This window comes from Macaca fascicularis, chromosome 15, assembly GCF_037993035.2.
Source record: "Macaca fascicularis isolate 582-1 chromosome 15, T2T-MFA8v1.1".
NCBI classification, from domain to species: Eukaryota; Metazoa; Chordata; class Mammalia; order Primates; family Cercopithecidae; genus Macaca; species Macaca fascicularis.
Window position 1 is genome coordinate 45934351 of NC_088389.1, and position 19169 is coordinate 45953519.

Sequence of the window (19169 nt, forward strand, 5' to 3'; positions counted from 1 at the left end):
CCTTGGACTATTTGGACTATTTTAAAATTCTTCCTGTACTTACTGGTATATCTAATCATGTCCACTCTTTTTCTTTCTCTCTTAAGATAAATTTTGGTAATTTATGTATTTCTAGAAAATTATTTACTTCATCCAGATTTTCCAATTTGTTTGTGCATGCAAAGAAGTGTGAAGCCCTCATACTTCTAATTTGCTGTAGTTATATTTGTTTATAACTATTTATCGTAGTGAAATATTAGAAACAATCTCAAATGTCTAACAATAAGAGATTGGTTAAGTAAATCAATTCCTTAAAATGGAATATTATGTATCCAATAAAATTATATTAGAAAAGCAATATTTAAAAAAGAATATTTATTAAAGGCCAGGCACAGTGGCTCACGCCTGTAATCCCAGCACTTTGGGAGGCTAAGGCAGGTGGATCACGAGATCAGGAGTTTGAGACCAGCCTGGCCAGCATAGTGCAACCCCATCTCTACTAAAAATACAAAAAATTAGCTGGTCATGGTGGAGTGCACCTGTAATCCCAGCTACTCGGGAGGCTGAGGCAGGATAATTGCATAGATATGTATTAATAGTATGTTTCAGAGTTACAAATTCTATGAATAACAGTCTTCATTTTGAAAAAGTCCCTATATATAGATAAGCTTAGAAAAATGTTTAGAACACCATACATCAAAATGTTAATGGTGATAATTTCCACTGGGGGGGTGGGGGATCCTGGACTTTATATACATATACTTTTTATATACATGCACTTTTTATATACATATACTTTATGTATATATACACTTTATATATATATACTTTTTTTTTTTTTTGAGATGGAGTGTCACTCTGTTGCCCAGGCTGGAGTGCAATGGTGCGATCTAGCTAACTGCAACCTCTGCCTCCTGGGTTCAAGCCATTCTCCCTGAATCAGCCTCCCAAGTAGCTGGGATTATAGGTGTCTGCCACCATGCCCAGCTAATTTTTTGTATTTTTAGTAGAGATGGGGTTTTGCTATGTTGGCTAGGCTAGTCTCAAACTCCTGACCTCAGCTGATCCACCCACCTTGGCCTCCCAAAGTTCTGGGATTATAGGCGTGAGCCACTGTGCCCAGCCGATTTTTATATTTTATATACTTTCTGTATTGAAATAAATTTTTTAATGGAATGCTTCATGCATTTGCATGTCATACTTGCACAGGGATCATGCTAGTCTCTGTATCATTCCAATTTTAGTATATGTGCTGCCAAAGTGAGCATGACGGAATGTTTCACATATCAGACAAAGAAACAAACTTGTTTTCATTTTGGTAAAAAGAGAAACCCTCACCATTTTCATTGAATTTATTGCATAGTTAAGAAATGCCAGTGATGTGCATGGCTAAGTTTATCATTTTGGTATTCTGACTTGCTGTGTAGGTTCTACACGTATTTTGATGGTTAGTTATCATCCTCAGTGGTTAAGAATTTCTAAAGATAATATTTTAGTTCTTAGATGATCTTTCAGTGGATCAACTAAAATGCAGAACTTAAATGAAAATATGCAGTAATGCCTATCAAAGAACCCTCTAAGGATTTACATAGGAAACTCCATATAAAATCATTTAGATTGCCTTGAAAATTAGTAATCATCTGGATTATTAGACTGAGAATGTAGAAAGTTAATGTAGAGGAGAGTGCTTGCTGCATTTTCCCAAAGAACTGTTATTTAAAAGATCTTCACTTCTTTTTTCCTTCTCTAATAACTGCTCCCTCTGCCCGCTGACACCTTCCTCCTCCTCCACCCCCGTGTCACCACATGGCCTCGGTTTCTCACGGCTGTGCCTGCTCCTTTCTGAGCTCACACACCCCTTCTTATTTATCCTTCAGTCTTCTTTGGGACTCTAGAATCTGGGCCATGTGCCAACTGACATTGTATTTTTATCTCAAAGTTATAAAGCCACAGGAATTGGGAATTCCACTAAAAACACTAGCAAATTATGAACTTTGATGCTGCTGAGGAAAAGGGTATTTTTTGTTTTTTGGTTTTTCTTTTAGACACGGTCTTTCTCTGTCACCTAGGCTGGAGTGCAGTCGTTCAACCACAGCCCGCTGCAGTCTTGAACTGCTGGGCTCAAGTGATCTTCCCACTTCAGTCTCCGGAGTAGCTTAGACTACAGGTGTGTGCCACCATGCCAAGCTATTTTTTTTTTTTTTTTAATTTTTCACAGAGGCAGAGTCTCACTATGTTGCCCAGACTGGTCTCAAACTCCTAGACTCAAGTGATCCTCATGCCTTAACCTCCCAAAGTGTTGGATTATAGGCATAAGCCACCGCACCTGGCCTATTTTTAAAATTTTTAATGTATATCTTTTAGAGATGGGGTCTTGCTCTGTTGCCCAGACTGGAGTGCAGTGGTATGATCATAGCTCAGTGCAGCCTCGAACTCTGGACTCACGTGATCCTTCTGCTTCAGCCTCCCATGTAGCTGGGATTACAGGCATGAGGCATTGTACCTGGTCTCTTTGCTTTAAAAAGTTTTTTTTTGGGGGGGGTTAAAATATACATAATATAATATTTACCATTTAACCATATATAAGTGAACAATTTAGCGCCACTAAGTACATTCACAATGTTGTATAACCATTACCACTATCCATTTCCAGTACTTTATCATCATCCCAAATGGAAACTGTACCCTTTAAACACTAACTCCTCATTCCCTCTTTTTCTAGACTCTGGTAACCTCTATCTGCTTTCTGTCACTAGGAATTTGCCTACTGTATGCACTTCATCTATGTGGAATCATAATATTTGTCTTTTTATGTCTGGCTTCTTTTGCTTAGCATGTTTTCAAGGTTTACTCATGTTGCAGCACGTATCAGAATGTGATTCATTTTTAAGGCTGAATAATATTCCACTGTATGGACGGATCACATTTTATCCATTCATCTCTTGCTGCAGCCTCTCTGCTTTCTGCTTATCAAGCTCCTTTTCATGTTTCAAGTTTCAGTTTAAATGTCACCTCTGGGGTCAGGTGTGGTGGCTCACGTCTGTAATCCCAGCACTTTGGGAGGCCGAGGCTGGTGGATCACGAGGTCAAGAGATCAAGACCGTCCTGGCTAACATGGTGAAGCCCCGTCTCTACTAAAAATACAAAAAATTAGCTGGACGTGGTGGCGGGCGCCTGTAGTCCCAGCTACTCTGGAGGCTGAGGCAGGAGAATGGTGTGAACCTGGGAGGTGGAGCTTGCAGTGAGCTGAGATTGCGCCACTGAACTGCAGCCTGGGTGACAGAGCAAGACTCCGTCTCAAAAAAAAAATAATAATAAAAAATAAAAAAGTCACCTCTGTCATTATTCTCTTTCTTAGTACCTAGTAAATAAGTATATTATTTATGATTGATTTCATGGCTTTCATTAGTCTCTCCTACTGGACTGTAAATTGGGGAGCTCAGCAACCATACAGCCTTCTTTAGCAGGATCTCACCAGGACATAACACAGTGCCTGGCATACTTAAGGTCTGTGGAAGCACCTTGAGGTCCCCTCAAGAGGCGCTGCAGATGACGGCAGTCATTGTGGAATGGGCTCCTTAACTGCCATCCCAGCTTATCGTGTGGGTGAGCCTTGTAGAAACCCTTGCCCCCTTTTTTGTTTTGTCCCCAAGCTTTATGTCCTTTCCCAGTTCCGAATCTTCTTGCTTTGTCTTCTAGGCCTTCATGCTTGTTTCTCTCTTGGCATGACATCTCTAGGCTTTGATAAAGCAGAAACAGAGACCTTGGGGCTGACTCCTGATTTCCCCCATTACCTCTGTGTATGGCCCTTATAGGGTGGATGGCCCAGCATGGTGGGCTGATTACAGAAGCAGAATTTCTCCTTTGAGTTGGTCAACAGGGTGGGACATGGTTTCCAAAGTCCATTAATAGCAGAGCCTGATTCTGTAGAGATGGCCAGCACTTTAACATGTGTAAGGTTAATAGATTGGCATTATTTCCCATTTCACAGAGGAGTTTAAGGACCAGGATAAGGAAGTCACTTACTGTATGTCACGAGCTTATGCACCAAGATGAGAGCCCAACGCACTTTTCTAGAAGGCAGCCCCAGTCAGCGTACCCTGGAGATGGGAGGTGATGATGAAAAAGCTGAAGGGCGCTAGGAGAGGGGTGCCGAGACAAACACACCTTCACGCACAGTGTGGTCTAGGACCCGGCCAGAAGGGTATTCACTGTTGCTGAGTCAACTCTTCGTCTTTTGAGATTTTTCTTAGTAGGGCCTGATTTATCTCTACAAAAGTGGAAAGAGTTTGAAAAAGCTTGGACATAAATTGTACCACAATTTAGTGCATTCAAATGAAGAGTGGCAGATAAGCTTCGTTACACGGCTGCCCGTGGAGTCTTAGGGCTGGTGTGAAAAGGATCCTGAGACCACATCCAGACTTAGCACAGACGAATGCTGTGATTGACTAATGATGCCACCATGGCTGAGGGAGGAGTGAGTGAGAGCACATTTACCTTGTGTATAGGATCTGTGTTCCGGGTGATAGGATGTTTGGTCATTTGAAATACATTTTCTGGACTGGGCATGGTGGCTTACACCTATAATCCTAGCACTTTGGGAGGCCAGGAAAGGAAGATTGCTTGAGGCCAGGAGTTCAAGACCAGCCTGGAAAATATAGTGAGACCTTGTCTCTGCAAAAAAATAAAAAATTGTCTGGGCGTGATGGCATGCACCTGTAGTCCCAGTTGCTCAGGAGGCTGAGGTGGGAGGATCGCTTGAGCCCAGGAGTTCAAGGTTACAGTGAGCTGTGATCATGCCACTGTACTCCAGCGTGGGCAACAGGGGAAGACTCTGTCTCTAAAAACTTTTAAAAAATAAATAAATAAAAATTAAAAACAATTAAATACATTTTCTGGCACCTCACAATATACTGATCTTTTAACACGTTTTTTAAAACTGCATTGACTTACCCATTGCATGCAGCAGTTCTGTTGGGTTACGCTTTTGCCAAGTAAATGCCATTAAAATATGTCTCCGTATTTGTAAATGGTTGAAGTAATTTGAGTGTGCTGAATGAGTGATGACATTGGTTATAAGGCTGCTAATAGTAGGGATGGTGCATGAGCTTTTGGCTCAGAAAGACCTATGTAAGTTTTGTCTTAGCCACTAACTAGTTGTGCAACCACTTCTGAACCTCTCTAAACTCCAGTTTCCTTTCGTGGAAGGGAATAAAATGGTGTTCATCTCTTAGAGCTATTGTGAATATTTAATGGGATAATGAATAAAGCCCTTGACCTTGTGCGTAATGCAGAATAGGTATGGCTCAATGTCACAGTCATGAACAAGTGGGCCATTTTCTAGCGAGGAGTGGCAGGTCTCCTTATCAAAAATGTAAGATCTTTCGGAAACTTCCTACTATAAAATGAGAAAGTCTAAAGTTCTTCAGTTTTTACTTTACCTTATTTATTTGTTTTCCATTCAGACATTCTATTTACAACTAGAACGTTAGAATGAAGCGTTTTAATGTTATCTTTTGATAAAAAGAAATATTCATATGCAGCTCAAAGCATTGACAAACATTATTGTCACTTCTGCAAATGGAAGATCCTTACAAGAGATCTCCTAAGCCCTTTTTTTCTCCTAGCATTCATGCTTTTATGCACCCTACCACCTCCTCTGCAGTTTCTGAAGTGGTTAGATTCCAGTTGTTTCCATACTAGACACTATTTATTGATGATAAGTGTTATGTGAAAAGGAAAATTTTTTTTTTCCTCCAAATGAGCTTTCTCTATGAATACGATCTGAAGAAAATATATTGTTAGTCAAGGCTAAAGTTCATGGAAGAATTTAGAATACAAAATGCATCAAAAAGTAATCTGTTTTTCTTTCTGTTGCCTTAAGAGCAAGTAGACTTTTGGGTACTAATGAGCTCATTAGAGCAGTTAATAAACTACTCTTGAGAATGTGCTTCATGGCAAACTATAACCCTCCCATTTTTCTTTTATGCTTGCAGTAACATTTTTTTTTTCTTTTCTTTTTTGAGACAGAGTTTGCTCTTGTCGCCCAGGCTGGAGTACAATGGCACAAACTTGATTCACTGCAACCTCCGCCTCTTGGGTTCAAGTGATTCTCCTGCCTCAGCCTCCCAAGTAGCTGGGATTACAGGCGCCTGCCTCCACACCTGGCTAATTTTTGTATTTTTAGTAGAGCTGGGATTTCACCATGTTGGCCAGGCTGGTCTCGAATTCCTGGCCTCAGGTGATCCTTCTGCCTCGGCCTCCCAAAGTGCTGGGATTACAGGGGTGAGCCACGGTGCCTGGCCACATTTTTTTTTTTTAAATAATTTCAACTTTTATTTTAGATTCAGGGGGCACATGTGCAAGTTTGTTACAAGGGTATATTGCGTGATGCTGAGATTTGGGATATGAATGATCCTGTCACCTATGTAGTGAGCATGGTACCCAACAGTTAGTGTTTCAACCCCCTTCCTCTCTCCTCCCTCTATTTGTCCCCCATGTCTATTGTTCCCATCTTTATGTGAATGAATACCCAATGTTTAGCTCCCACTTATATGAGAGAACGTGTGGTATTTGATTGTCTGTTCATGCATTAATATGCTTAGAATATTAGAATTTTCTGTTCCTGCCTTAATATGCTTAGGATATTAGAAGTGGCCTCCAGCTGAACCTATGTTGCTGCAAAGGACATGATTTTTTTTTATGGTTGTGTAGTATTCCATGGTGTACATGTACCACATTTTCTTTATCCAATCCACCATTGATGGGCATCTAGGTTGATTCCATGTCTTTGCTATTGTGAATAGTACAGCGATTAACATACAAGTACATGCATCCTTTTGATTGAATGATTTATTTTCTTTTGGATATATACCCAGTAATGGGATTGCTGGGTTGAATGGTAGTTCTGTTTTAAGCTCTTTGGAAAGGACTTTGGAGATTTCTCACAGTGACTGAATGAATTTACATTCCCACCGACAGCATATAACCATTCCCTTTTCTCTGTAGCCTTACCAGCATCTGTTGTTTTTTGACTTTTTAATGATAGCCATTCTGACTGGTGTGAGATGGAATCTCATTGTGGTTTTGATTTGCATTTCTCTGATGATAAGTGATGTGGAACATTTTTTCATATGTTTCTTGATCGCTTGTGTGTCTTCTTTTGAGACACGTCTGTTCATGTCTTTTGCCCACTTTTTAATGGAGTTATTTGTTGTTTGCTTGTTGAATTGTTTAAGTTCCTTATAGATTCTGGATATTAGACCTTTGTCAGATGCACAGGTTGTGAATATTTTATCCCGTTCTGTAGGCTATAAATTTCCTCTGTTGATAGTTTGTTTTGCCGTACAGGCTCCTTAGTTTAATTAGGTCCCACTTGTCAACTTTTGTTTTTGTTCCAATTCCTATTGAGGACTTAATAATAAACTATTTCCCAAGGCTGATGTCCAGAATGGTGTTTTGTAGTTTTTCTTCCAGCATTCTTACAGTTTGTGGTCTTATATTTAGGTCTTTAATCCATCTTGAATTTATTTTTATATATGGTGAAAAGTAGGGGTCCAGTTTCATTCTTCTGCATATGGCCAGCCAGCTAGCCTAGCACCATTTACTGCACAGGGAGTCCTTTCCCCATTGCTTGTTATTGTTGACATTTTTGTGGAAGATGTGGCTTCATTTCTGGGTTCTCTATTTTGTTCCATTGGCCTCTTGGCCTATGTGTCTGTTTTTGTACCAGTACCGTGCTATTTTGGTTACTGTAGACTTGTAGTGTAGTTTGAAGTCTGGTAATGCAATGCCCCTGGCTTTGTTTTTTTTTTTTTTCAGACATGAGGTCTCAGTTGTGTTGCCCAGGATGGAGTGTGGTGGTGCAATCATGGCTCAGTGCACCCTCAAATTCTTGGGCCTAAGGGATCTTCCTGCCTCTGTCTCCCGAGTAGCTGGGACTACAGGCATGGGTCACCATGCTTGGCTAATTAACATAAATTTTTTTCTTTTTTTTTTCTTTTTTAAGAAACAGTGTCTTAACATGTTGCCCAGGCTGGTCTTGAACTGCTGGGCTCAAGTGATCCTCATGCCTTGGCCTTCCAAAGTACTAGGATTATAGGAGTGAGCTACTGCGCCCAGCCTTGTTCTTTCTGCTGTATAACATTTTCTAAGTTCAACTTGCTAGATATTGAGACATTAGATTCCAACCTCCATCATGAGTGATATGTGTAATTTAGTGCCCAAGGGATCCTGGAATGAGGGGCCAACCTCAACAGTCAAATTCATGGTTATATGCAGACATGCTGCAAGATGCATGAAACTTTGTTGAAGATTCCTTAGACCATGTTACTTACATAGGAACGTCACAAAGATGTTTAAAATAATGTTTATAATTCAAAGGACTGCAGAGGATATTTAAAAATACAGGGTATATGCACAGCCCAGAAAGAGGTTACCATTTAGTGGGGGAGAGAACACTTTCACAGATGAAACAAATGAAGAAACTGTAGGTATCACGCTGAATTATCTGATTTGGAACGTAAGCATTGCGCAGACCCTGGTGTAAATTTGCCTGGACTGTTCAGGCCCTTACAACCTACCACATTCCACTAATTTCCAGTTGATGTGCTAGCCTTCTGATCGGATTCCAAGGCACGCTAGAGACTTATTTCTGTTATTGTTGGGTAAAGATGAAAACTGACTCGAATGTGATTTTCTTCAGTTTTTAGCACTTGCTTCTGCTCTTTTGCAAAGCTTTACATATAGCACTTGCTTATTTTTCTGGGGAGATTTTATTTTGGGGTCAGTATCAGTAAGTGGAATGGGTCCATCATTCATTCCCCTGGCAGGTGGCAAAATGTCTGCCTGAATTTATTGGCATTTTTGGTCACTTTTTTTCTTTCTCAGCTTGTTATTTATTGATCTCTAAACAGTCTTAGATGGAGCCTTTATATTACTAGATTCTTTCTGTCATCAATCTATGTTATTGTGCTGATGTGTATAATAAACAGCAGCCAATATGGGTGACATTTGTGATACAGTCAGTTGTTGATTAGATGCCGTAAGTTGCCTGTACCTTTCATCAAAGAAATTTCCTTCTGGACTATTTCCTTGGTAGAATATGAAAGCTGGCCCTGTGGATAAACATTTTTATCTTCAAGATATGAGATATAAGTTATATTATAAATTTGGCCCTTGAAACCAGCACAACACATTCTCCCCCACTCCCCCGGGAGCCCTGTTTTGAAGCTCATTATTTGAATAAAATCACAGACAATGGGAGAGTAAGGGAAAATTCCCAGCCATGCTCATAATTAGTTGACTGTATTTCTGATGCAGATGCAAACGTTGTTACTTAATAACGTAATTAGCCAGAGAAACATGTGCTTTAATGAATGTCCCTATGCATATGCAATGCAAATTTGTGCTGCTTATTTTTTCTTCCTTGGGAGTATAAACTGCTTTTAAATGTTTATTTCCTTGTGATAGTACGAGTTTCGGGGTCTTTTAATGTATGAAATAGGATTATATTTTTATTTCCCACTGTGGCCTCTGTTGGATTGATTTTTGAGTGTTTCTTAGTAGGAACTACCTACTTTCTTGGATGCCATTTGGTCTGAGCAGAAGTGGCAGTAGTTGGGAATATCTGTGACGGGGTCATGTTCTAGGCAAGCCCCAGGCCAGACTCTAATGTCATACATAGGGTTAAACATCAGGCCCAAGAAGGTTTCGGGGAGTCACAGAGCTGCAGAGAGACATCTATTTCCAGCAGCTCTCTTGCTCTTGGAAAGTTCTTGGAGACAAGATTGGGCAGGAGGCGTTGTCATCGAACCCTTCCAGACTGACTTGAATGCTTATTCAGGCAACCTTTTCTCCTTAGGTTTTAGCCAACCTGTAAGGTTAAAGAACCGGGTCAGGGCCTAGGTGGAGCCCGTTGTGGTGAAGCTGCCCAGATTTACTGGACCTGGACTTTGAGGTCACACAAACCACAGTTTGAATATCAGCTCTTTTACGAGTGGTGTGACTTTGAATGTGACGTAAGCTCTTAGGGCCTCCATCTTCCTATCTGTAAACTGTATGAGAAAACCCCACCTACCTTGGAGGATTTTCTTTTTTGGTTTTGTTTCTTCGGGACAGGGTCTCTGTCACTTAGGTTGGAGTGCAGTAGTGCGATCTTGGCTCACTGCAGCTTCCACCTCCTGGGCTCAAGTGATTCTCCCACCTCAGCCTCCCGAGTAGCTGGGACTACAGGCACGAGCCACCAATGCCTGGCTAGTTATTGTATTTTTATTTTTATTTTTAAAATTTTTTTGTAGAGATGGGGTTTTGCCATGTTGCCCAGGCTAATCTTGAATTCCTGAGCTCAGAGTGATCCGCCCTCCTCAGCTTCCCAAAGTGCTAGGATTACAGGCATAAGCCACCTCGCCTGGCTACTTTGTAGGATTTTCTGTTGGAATAAATAAGGTAGTGTGTATCCAGTAGACTACCTTGTGTTTGGGAGTATTTCAATGAATACTATATTCTCTCTCTTTCTCTCTCTTTCTCTCTCTTTCTTCCCTTCCCTTCCCTTTCCTTTCCTACCTTTCCTTCCTTCCTTCTCTTTCCTTCCTTCTCTTTCCTTCCTTCCCCTTCCTTCCTTCCCCTTCCTTCCTTCCTTCCTTCCTCCCTTCTTCCTTTCTTTTCCTTTCCTTTCCCTTTTCTTTCTTTTCTTCCTTTTTCTTTCCTTCCTACCTTTTCTTTCTTTTCCTTCCTTCTCCTTTCCTTCTCCTTTCCCTCTCTCCTCCCTCTCCTCTCCCTCTCCCTCTCCTTTCCCTCTCTTCTCCCCTCCCCTCCCCTCCCCTCTCCTATCCTTCTTTAATTTCTGAGATGGAGCCTCACTCTATTGCCCAAGCTGGAGTGCAGTGGTGCAATCTTGGCTCACTGTAACCTCTGCCTCCCAGGTTTGAGCGATCCTCCTTCCTCAGCCTCCCAGATAGCTGGGATTACAAGCATGCGCCACCACCCCTGACTGATTTTTATATTTTTAGTAGAGATGGGGTTTCAGCATGTTTGCCAGGCTGGTCTTGAACTCCTGGGCTGAAGCAATCCTCCTGCCTTGGCCTCTGAAAGTGTTGGGATTACAGGCGTGAGCCACCATGCCTGGCTGAATGCTATTATTATTAAAATTATTGAGGCCTGAATAACTTCCTTATAATTTCCTGCCACAAGATTGATACTGGTTTTTGTGGGGCTTTTTCTCAGCTCTCATGTACTTGGTGTTTGGTGCATGTGAATTACCTGTGTTGGATAATAAATATGGAAGTAATGTCTGTCCTGTTATTTGGATGTAGGATCTAGTGATGTCTGGTTTCTTCCTGAGGGGCTGGTGGCATATCACAGCAGCATTTATTGCATCTTGAACTGTGATAAAGTAGTAGCAAGCTATCAATGAACAACGGTGTAAAACATATGTTTTTAAGCGGGCCTTGCGGAGGTACAAGAATTATAAGACAAAAACTCTGTCCTTGAGGAACTGTCCATATATTTGGGAAGATAGATATGTATTCATAAAAAGACACTAAATCTGCGAGGCATGAAATAAAGGTCATATGAACAGTAGATAATACTTGTATAAGAATAGATAATACTCGGCTGAGTGATGGCTCACGCCTGTAATCCCAGCACTTTGGGAGGGCGAAGTGGGCAGATTTCATGAGCCCAGGAGTTTGAGGCCAGCCTGGGCAACATGGTGAAACCCCATATGTACAAAAAATACAAAAATTAGCCATATGTGGTGGTGCACGTGTGAGGTCCCAGCTACTTGGGAGGTTGAGCTGGGAGGAGCACTTGAGCCCAGGAGGTCGAAGCTGCAGTGAGCTGTGATTGTGCCACTGCACTCCAGTCTTGGCGACAGGAGTAAGGCCCTGTCTCAAAACAAAACAAGAATCCCGAAACAGCAGAAAGAATAGATAATACTCTATACTTCCTGTATCTCTAAGTAATAGTCTCTAGGTAATAGTCTTGATTCCACCCCGCTTCTCACCCTCACATCCAAACTATCACCACGAGCATTCAGTTCTGCTTCCAGAATACATCGCAAATCCATCTCTTCCTTCCATTTCCATCCCCTCTGAAGTCCATCCGAGAAGTCCATCTCTCGGTTGAACTACTGCTGTAGACCCTGGCTGATGTCTCTTTTTTTATTCCTATTCTTCTCCCAACCTTTCTCTACCTAACAGCCGAAGTGGTCTTTTAAAAACCTAAATCAGATTTTTCATTCCCATACTTAAAACCCAACAAGAGCTTCCACTGCTTTTAAAATAAAGCCCAAGATTTATAAGGCCCTGTGTGGTTTGGCTCTGCTTTTTTCTCCACCTTCATCTCATGCTGGTCTCCCTCTCACTAACTAGGCTCCTGCCACACAGGTTGCTTTTCCCTTTTTGGAACCCACCAAGAGCTTTCTTACCTCAGGGTCTTTGCATTGGTGCTTTCATTTGATTGAAATATTCTTCCTTCGGTCCCAAACGTGGCTTGCTCATTGCCAGCCTTCAGGTCCTAATGTATGTGTTATTTCTTCAGAGAGTTCAAATCATTCTGACTACTACTCTATTTAAAAAGTTTTTCTGGGAGGATCACTTGAGGTCAGGAGTTTGAGATTAACCTGGCCAACATGATGAAACTCTTGTCTCTTCTAAAAATACTAAATTAGCTGGGTATGGTTGCAGGCACCTGTAATCCCAGCTACTCAGGAGGCTGAGGCAGGAGAATTGCTTGAACCCAGGAGACGGAGGTTGCAGTGAACTAAGATTGCACCACTGCACTCCAGCCTGGGTGACAGAGTGAGACTTCATCTAAAAAAAAAAAAAAAGCCGGGCGCGGTGGCTCAAGCCTGTAATCCCAGCACTTTGGGAGGCCGAGACGGGCGGATCACGAGGTCAGGAGATCGAGACCATCCTGGCGAACACGGTGAAACCCCGTCTCTACTAAAGAAATACAAAAAACTAGCCGGGCGAGGTGGCGGGCGCCTGTAGTCCCAGCTACTCTGGAGGCTGAGGCAGGAGAATGGCGTGAACCCGGGAGGCGGAGCTTGCAGTGAGCTGAGATCCGGCCACTGCACTCCAGCCTGGGCTACAGAGCGAGACTCCGTCTCAAAAAAACAAAAAAAAACAAAAAAAACAAAAAAAACAAAAAAAAAAAAAAAAAAAAACAAAACTGTAGGCCGGGCATGGTGGCTTATACCTGTAATCCTAGTATTTTGGGAGGCTGAGGCAGGTGGATCGCTTGAGCTCAGGAGTTCAAGACTAGCCTGGGCAACATGGCGAAACCCCATCTCTACTAAAACTACAAAAAATTAGCTGGGCGTGGTGGCGCATGCCTGTAGTCCCAGCTACTTGGGAGGTTGAGGCATGAGAATCACTTGAATTCGGGAGGCAGAGGTTGCAATGAGCTGGGATCATGCCACTGCACTCCAGCCTGGGCAACAGAGTGAGACTGTCTCAAAACAAACAAACAAACAAACAAAAACAAAAACAAAAAACAAACAAAAAAACGTTTTTTGAAGCTGAGGCCGGTAAGATCGCTTGGGTCTGAGAGTACGAGACCAGCCTGGGCAATATAGAGAGACCCTGTCTCTACAAAAAACTGAAAAATTAGCTGGGCATGGTGGTACATGCCTGTGGTCCCAACTCCTTGGGAGGCTGAGGTGGGAGGATTTCTTGAGCCCCGGAGGTCAAGGCTGCGGTGAACTGTGATGGCGCCACTGCACTCCAGCCTGGGCAGAGTTGGAACAACATTTTTCTTTTTCTTTTTGAGATGGAGTCTCACTCTGTTGGCCAGGCTGGAGTGCAGTAGCACGATCTCAGCTCACTGCAACCTCTGCCTCCTGGGTTCAACTGATTCTTGTGCCTCAGTCTCCTGAGTAGCTGAGATTACAGGCACACATGCCACCACGCCTGGGTAATTTTTGTATTTTTGGTAGAGATGAGGTTTTGCCATGTTGGCTAGGCTGGTCTCAAACTCCTGGTCTCAAGTGATCTGCCTGCCTCAGCCTCCCAAAGTGCTGGGATTACAGGTGTGAGCCACCATGCCCAGCCAACTTTCGAGAAGCTGTGGGTGTAGGGAAAAGAATACAACTGACATGCCTTCAACTCCTGGCCATCCCATAATTGCCTGTGTAACTTTGAACGTATCATTCAATCATTTTGAGCTGTCTTCGCCTGTACAGTGGGGAAAATAACCCTTAACATGGATGGGTATTGTGAATAGTAATGCTTTATATTTAGGATCTGTTGGAATGCATATGATGACAAATGGTAGCCAGGATTTCATTCAGATTCTCAGCTGAGGGTGTGCACCAAAATCAAATTTGGAGCTTTGTAGAAATTTGGATACCAAGAACCCAATTCAGTACTACTGAATCAGAAGAGTTATCTCCGGGTGGGTGTGGGACTCCAGTACGTGCGTTTTTCTAAAGCTTCCCAGGGGATTCAGATGTGTAGCTGTTACAACCATGCGTTTAATCCAAGCCATGCTGGAATCCTCTCTAAATGTCTCTTGCTGAGGGACTGTCCAACTTGAATAGCTCTGTTAATGGGGAACTCACAGAGCCACAGGTCCAAGCTGCTTCCTAATGGGTCATCCACCTGAGCCTTTGAGCCTTAATCCTTAGATAACAAGTTATTGATTTCTTATCAATTGGGTAATATTTGGTATTAATTTTTTAAAAAAATCTTGCAGTCCCAACCAAAGTCATCATGCCTTCCATTATTCTTGGTCACATCCAAGATGGAAGCCAATCTATTTATCTTTTGTACTTTTATCCCTTTTGTGTTTGTGCTTCTCCCCTAACCCAATGACTTGCGCTGGGTTCCCTCCCAGACTTCTCCACTGAGCACTTTAACCTTCCACCTTCAGTGTACACGAACCTATACCTCCAACCTCCTTAGCGATGGCCCCTCTACTTCCTGCTGTAACTGAACTCTGTCTTAAATTAGAAGATGTTTCAGATGTCAACAATGTGACTAGGCAGTCTTATGAAACATTAACCATCTCTTTGGTTGGTTGCTTGTGTGCACACAAATATATTCATTCTTGGAATGTCTTGGGCCATTAAATACATCTAAAGGTTTGATGCTGGGAAAACATGATGAGGGCCAAAGAGTCTTGTGTCTGGTGAATATGCATGAAAAGGGAACCAAAGCTCTGTGGGCAAACCTGGGACATGAGAGGTAGACAGGGTTGGAAATTAGATGAGATCCTGCTCTGGGAAACCTCCCTCCTAGAAATAACTCTGGGGTCCTGCAACAGACCAAGCATCCACAATGGAATGGAAAAGAGTGCAATTCCATTAAATCCACACATTCTGTATCAGAGGCTCATTTAAAAGAAGCCATCTATTTCTAAGAGCAAGGATGGCTGGTGGGGATATGGGAACAGATTATATGATTTTCTCTAGTTTGAATGCTGTTATCTCAATAAAAGGACTTCTGTTTAAAAAGGCTGGATGTCAGGAGGGCTTAATTTTCTTGACTTTCTACAGATTGGGGAGAAAATCACAAATCAGAATGAATGCCTTGTTTTCTTTTTTTTTTTCTCTTACTATAGAATAACAGATTTTTTTTTTCTTTCTGTGTTTAGGTATAACTGAGACTATTGGTGACATTTGAAATTATTACAGCCATCTTATTTTATATTTATTATACTTTCTTGAATAATGTTGTATCCATGAGCACTATCATGTGATATGAAACATTAGTACACTTTACTTCCTCCCTTCAACTCACTGCTCTGGTTTTATTGAAATAATGTAAAATTTTATTTTTATTATTATTTTACATTGTTCAACATTTAGTTCTAGAATCCTTTACTAATAGTTATGTCAAGCTCTACAGTCACATTTAAGTGATTATGGAGACATCCATACATCTTGCTGATTTCATTGTTTCTTGGTGTTTTTTCTAAAACCTGTCTGTGCTGCCCTTATTCTTACGATATTTGTTCTGATTCATCTTTTTAATTTTTTTTTCCCAGAAAAGATACATGGGTTGATTTTTAAAAATTCTGAAATATCTAAAAATGACTTTCTTGGGCTCTTAAGTGAAGTGTAGTTCGACTGGGTCTAGAATGGTCATGTCATAATCTTTTACCTTTAGATAGTTCTTTGTAAATATTTAATTGTCTTTTAGTAGTCAGTTGTAGGGAAAAAAATTTCATATCAATTTTATAATTCCAGGTTTATCTCCTCCTGTGCAACTGATTTTTTTCTTTGAAAGGTGCATATAAGTTGAATCTTTGGGAGATAAATACTTTCTCCATTAATTTGCTTTAAAAAGTTCAGAGATTTTGAATATATTCTATTTAGCAATCAATTGGCAATAATTGCTACAATTGCATTATCATCTACTCTGGGGTTGATGATCTGAAGATGCATAGTCAAATGTACCAGAGAACTGTAATATTTAAAAGAATGCTAAGATATATTATTTCATAGATCAGTGAATTCTTTATAAGTAAGTAATCTCATAATTTGACTATTCTCTATGTGTGCATGTTTAGAAATTTTATTAAATTCAGACATACTTATATTGGATTATTTGATGGGGTTAGTGTTTTCTCTTTTCCTGTTTGAGTGGCCTCTATCGCTATTAAATATTTATTTTAAAGATATGAATTGTAGGGTTGGAAGTCAGGGCTTATAACCAGTGCTGTGTTGGTTCCCATTGCAGAGATCAACTGTGGCAACCCTCCAGAAATGCGGCACGCTATCTTGGTAGGAAATCACAGCTCCAGGCTGGGCGGTGTGGCTCGGTATGTCTGTCAAGAGGGCTTTGAGAGCCCTGGAGGAAAGATCACTTCTGTTTGCACAGAGAAAGGCACCTGGAGAGAAAGCACTTTAACATGCACAGGTACAGATTCTGTTCTTCTGGGCTCCTGCTACCCAGGAACAAAACAGCCAGTGGGAGCCGAGGGCCTAAAACTGTCTGATTGCTGCTTCACTCCACATACTGCATCCAGCTCTGCTCTTTACCTGGTTGTGCACCTGGCTTTAGATTTGTCAGCTAAATCTTGAAGATTTAGAGGGTGGATTGGAAAAATAAGTTGGATGGAAAATGTTATGCATCCATCTTTTGAGACTCACCTTAAATCACTGTGATTCCTGTCCCCTCTGCTGACCGGCTGAGACGTTTTTCTCCATGAACCATTTTCTCAGAGGGGCACACTCCTAACTTAACACCTGTTGACCATTTTTCAGAGAAAAGGTGTTACGATGAAAAATAGTTTTTAAATGTTTATTGTGTTAACACACATAAAACATAAAATTTATCATCTAATATAGTTTCATTTCTTTTTTTTTGAAATGGAGTCTTGCTTTGTCACCCAGGCTGGAGTGCACTGGCGCGATCTCAGCTCACTGCAGCCTCCGCCTCCCGGGTTACAGTGATCAAGTGATTCTCGTGCCTCAGCCTCCCGAGTACCTGGGATTACAGGTGTCTGCCACCATGTCTGGCTAATTTTTGTATTTTAAGTAGAGACAGGGTTTCATCACGTTGCCCAGGCTGGTCTCGAACTCCAGGCCTCAAGCAATCTGCCTGCTTAGGCCTCCCAAAGTTCTGGGATTACAGGTGTGAGCCACCATGCCTGGCTTACCATCTAATATAGTTTGGATGTTTGTCTCCTCCATATCTCATGCCAAAATGTGGTCTTCAGTGTTGGAGGTGGGGCCTGGTGGGAAGTGTTTGGGTCATGGGGCCAGATCACTCAGGAATGGCTTTGTGTCCTCCCCTTGGTGATGAATTCTTGCTCTTAGTTCACATGAGAGCTCGCTGTTAAAAGGAGCCTGGCACCTTCTTCTCTCTCTTTGGCTCCCTCTCTTGCCGTTTGACATGCCTGCTCCCTCTTCACCTTCTGCCATGATCATCAACTTCCCAAGGCCCTCACCAGAAGCAGATGCTGGTGCCATGCTTCCTGTACAGCCTGCAGAACCATGAGCCAGATAAACCTCTTTCTTTATAAATTACCTGGTCTCAGGTATTCCTTTATAGCAACATGAAACTGATGAAGACACCATCTGAACTATTTTTAAGTGTGCAGTTCAGTAGTGTTTGTTTACATATACTCATGTTGTTGCACAACCAATCTCCAGAACTTTTTCATCTTGCAAAACTGAAACGTTATACCCATTAAACAACAACTCCCCATTTGCCCCTCCCCACAGCCCCTGGAATGTCACCCTTCTACTTTCTGTCTCTTGTGAATTTGACTACTGTAGGTATCTCATATGGTACTTGTCCATTTGAGACTGGCTTATTTCACTAAGCATAATGTCTTTAAGATACATCCATGTTGTAACATGTGGCAACATTTCCTTTCTTCTTAAGGCTAATAGTCCATTATATGAGTATCCCACATTTTGTTTATCCATTCATCTGTTGATGGACACTTGGGTATGTTCCATCTTTCGGCTATGATGAATAATGCTTGAAATGTGTGTACAAATATCTCTTTGAGACCCTGTTTTCAATTCTTTTGGATATATACACAGAAGTGGAATTGCTGGTGAAAACGAGTTTTGAGGCCTGGTGCAGTGGCTCACGCCTGTAATCTCTGCAGTTTGGGAGGCTGAGGCAGGTAGATCACTTGAGGTCAGGAGTTCAAGACCAGCCTGGCCAACATGGCAAAACCCCATGTCTACTAAAAATACAAAAATTAGCTGGGTGCAGTGGCTCACACCTGTAATCCCAGCACTTTGAGAGGCCAAGGCAGGAGGATTGCTTGACCCCTGGAGTTCAAGACCAGCCTGGAAGACATAGTGAGACCTCATCTCTACAAAAAATTAAAAATTTGCCAGGTGTGGCGGTGCACACCTGTAGCCCCCACTGCTCGGGTGGCTGACACAGGAGAATTGTTTGAACCCAGGAGACAGTTGTGAGCCAAGATCACATCCCTGCACTCTAGCCTGGGGAATAGAGTGAGACTCTGTCTCAATAAAAAAAGGAGTTTTGAGACTTCAGTTCATATTCTATCAATGCCATATATTAGCCGTGTGTCATTAGGTGAGGCATTCTGAGCCTCAGTTTCCTCATCTATAAAAGAAGGAAATAAAATCTGTTTTTCTTACTTCAAAGAGTGTTGAAAAGGAATCAAATAAGATAATCTGTGGGGCACATTTTAGAAAACTGAAAACACCATGCACATGGTTAGTCTTTTTCCTAAAGTTGTTAGCCTCACGT

General features: G+C 41.7%; 1 protein-coding gene and 1 non-coding gene across 13 annotated transcripts in view; one reads left to right on the plus strand and one right to left on the minus strand.

The window, feature by feature from the left end:
• The window catches only part of SUSD1 (sushi domain containing 1), a 140420-nt gene that overhangs the window by 34168 nt on the left and 87083 nt on the right, over window positions 1-19169 (plus strand). For all 12 annotated transcript variants that reach the window (XR_012424465.1, XR_012424466.1, XR_012424468.1 and 9 more), the window contains one exon: window positions 16665-16844. Coding sequence is in view for 8 of the 12 variants with exons in the window: in XM_005581060.5 (XP_005581117.3) it covers window positions 16665-16844 (180 nt within the window). In the remaining 4 variants the exon portion in view is untranslated. The remainder of the gene's footprint in view (window positions 1-16664; window positions 16845-19169) is intronic.
• On the minus strand, window positions 1138-1247 carry LOC123569240 (U6 spliceosomal RNA). Its single transcript, XR_006692887.1, has one exon. It is a non-coding gene; the product is annotated as a U6 spliceosomal RNA (small nuclear RNA).